The 1,285-nt window shown below is 34.6% G+C and overlaps 2 protein-coding genes across 2 annotated transcripts; both read right to left on the bottom strand.

Moving 5' to 3' along the window:
* Positions 1–23: 23 nt before the first annotated feature.
* Positions 24–170, bottom strand: Tsp_09709a (conserved hypothetical protein; the record flags this gene model as incomplete). The annotated part of the gene is made up of 1 exon (XM_003374320.1): positions 24–170. A coding segment is annotated over exon 1 (147 nt), but the record flags the coding sequence as incomplete, so codon positions are not given.
* A 486-nt stretch (positions 171–656) lies between these two features.
* Positions 657–1,010, bottom strand: Tsp_09710 (conserved hypothetical protein; the record flags this gene model as incomplete). The annotated part of the gene is made up of 2 exons (XM_003374319.1): positions 657–725; positions 955–1,010. Coding segments are annotated over 2 exons (125 nt in total), but the record flags the coding sequence as incomplete, so codon positions are not given.
* Between the last annotated feature and the right edge of the window lie 275 nt (positions 1,011–1,285).

The following is a 1,285-nucleotide window of genomic DNA, read 5'->3' as shown; positions in this document are numbered from 1 at the left end:
TCTAGCTAGTCTCTTATACCTACTATGCAGATACGTCGTAGAATCCGAATTGGATAACTCTTTATCGGCTCATTAGTGTTTCCTAAATTGTTACAGCATTGATTATGTCCCCATGGGATTGAACATTTCGGCAATATATCACGTAGAACAGCTGTAGTGCATGAAGTCATATTCATTGAGAAGCCTGGGGGAAAATGCATTCAAGCAGTGGGGATTTTGTTATCAATGAGATGCGGCAATCAATAGTAAGATCATGAACAGCATAGAATTCAATGATATGATTGTTTTTCGAACATATCAAACGTATTTCGAAAATATTTTATTTCAAATGAGCGACACGTTTCAATTCCGTTTGAAACTGAACTTTTCTATTAGAAGATCAAGATCAATCGAAAAGAGAGAATGAACGAACACATTGTTTTAAGTCCGTACAGACGTTCTTCTGTCATGATAGTCCGGGAAAAGCTTTTTAGATACTTTACTGCAGTAAACCTTTGTTCTGCGCTTGGTCAGTCGGTTGGGTGAGTGATGAAAATCTCTAGTAGTAAGGACATGTTCAGATAATAATCGTTTGGGTGCAATGCAAGTGCATCAAGCGCATTAGCTGGATAATGTTAAAGATGCACGTTTTCCCATTTTCTTTTCAGCGTGTAATTTCACACTTGAATAGCTCGCTTTGGTCGTCGATATATCTTTACCAGGTGATCATCAAATTTTCTAATGGGCTGAAATCATACTAATCAAAATCTAGGAATGAGGGCACTTAATCGTATGGTATTATTGCCGTGTTGAAGAACTTTGCCTACCATTACATGCTTTGTGTGATGTTGTACCATTATTTATTTGCAGGCGAGCAGTCACTTTTAATTTTTTACCATGAATGTTATGCATTAGAATAAATTTCCTAAATTTCAAAATGATTTAAATACAAGTAAAATAATGTTTTCTACTTACATATTGCCTTTCTTCCTCTGTCAGACTTATGTACGCATTTCTAACACTTCCTTCTCCTAAAAAGTAATTACCAATTAGAAATTTAGAAACAAATCGAATGAATTTTAATATTATTACCATGCACTGTTATTCGGATTCAATTACTTTCCATAACATGGCTATTGCGCATTTGTTTACCTGATAATATTCATGCAAATGACATAACAGATAACCGCAAAAGTTAGCAAAGTGAACACTTACGACGCTTGCGGTTTGATTTGCAGGAAATAATGTTTATTTACAGCATAATTTCAGAATTCATTTAATTCATTCACTGATCGTAGAAAAAGAT

Source organism: Trichinella spiralis, assembly GCF_000181795.1.
Source record: "Trichinella spiralis strain ISS 195 chromosome Unknown Scfld6, whole genome shotgun sequence".
Lineage (NCBI taxonomy): Eukaryota > Metazoa > Nematoda > Enoplea > Trichinellida > Trichinellidae > Trichinella > Trichinella spiralis.
The sequence above is the reverse complement of the archived record's forward strand: the minus strand, read 5'-3'. Positions and strand labels throughout refer to the sequence as shown.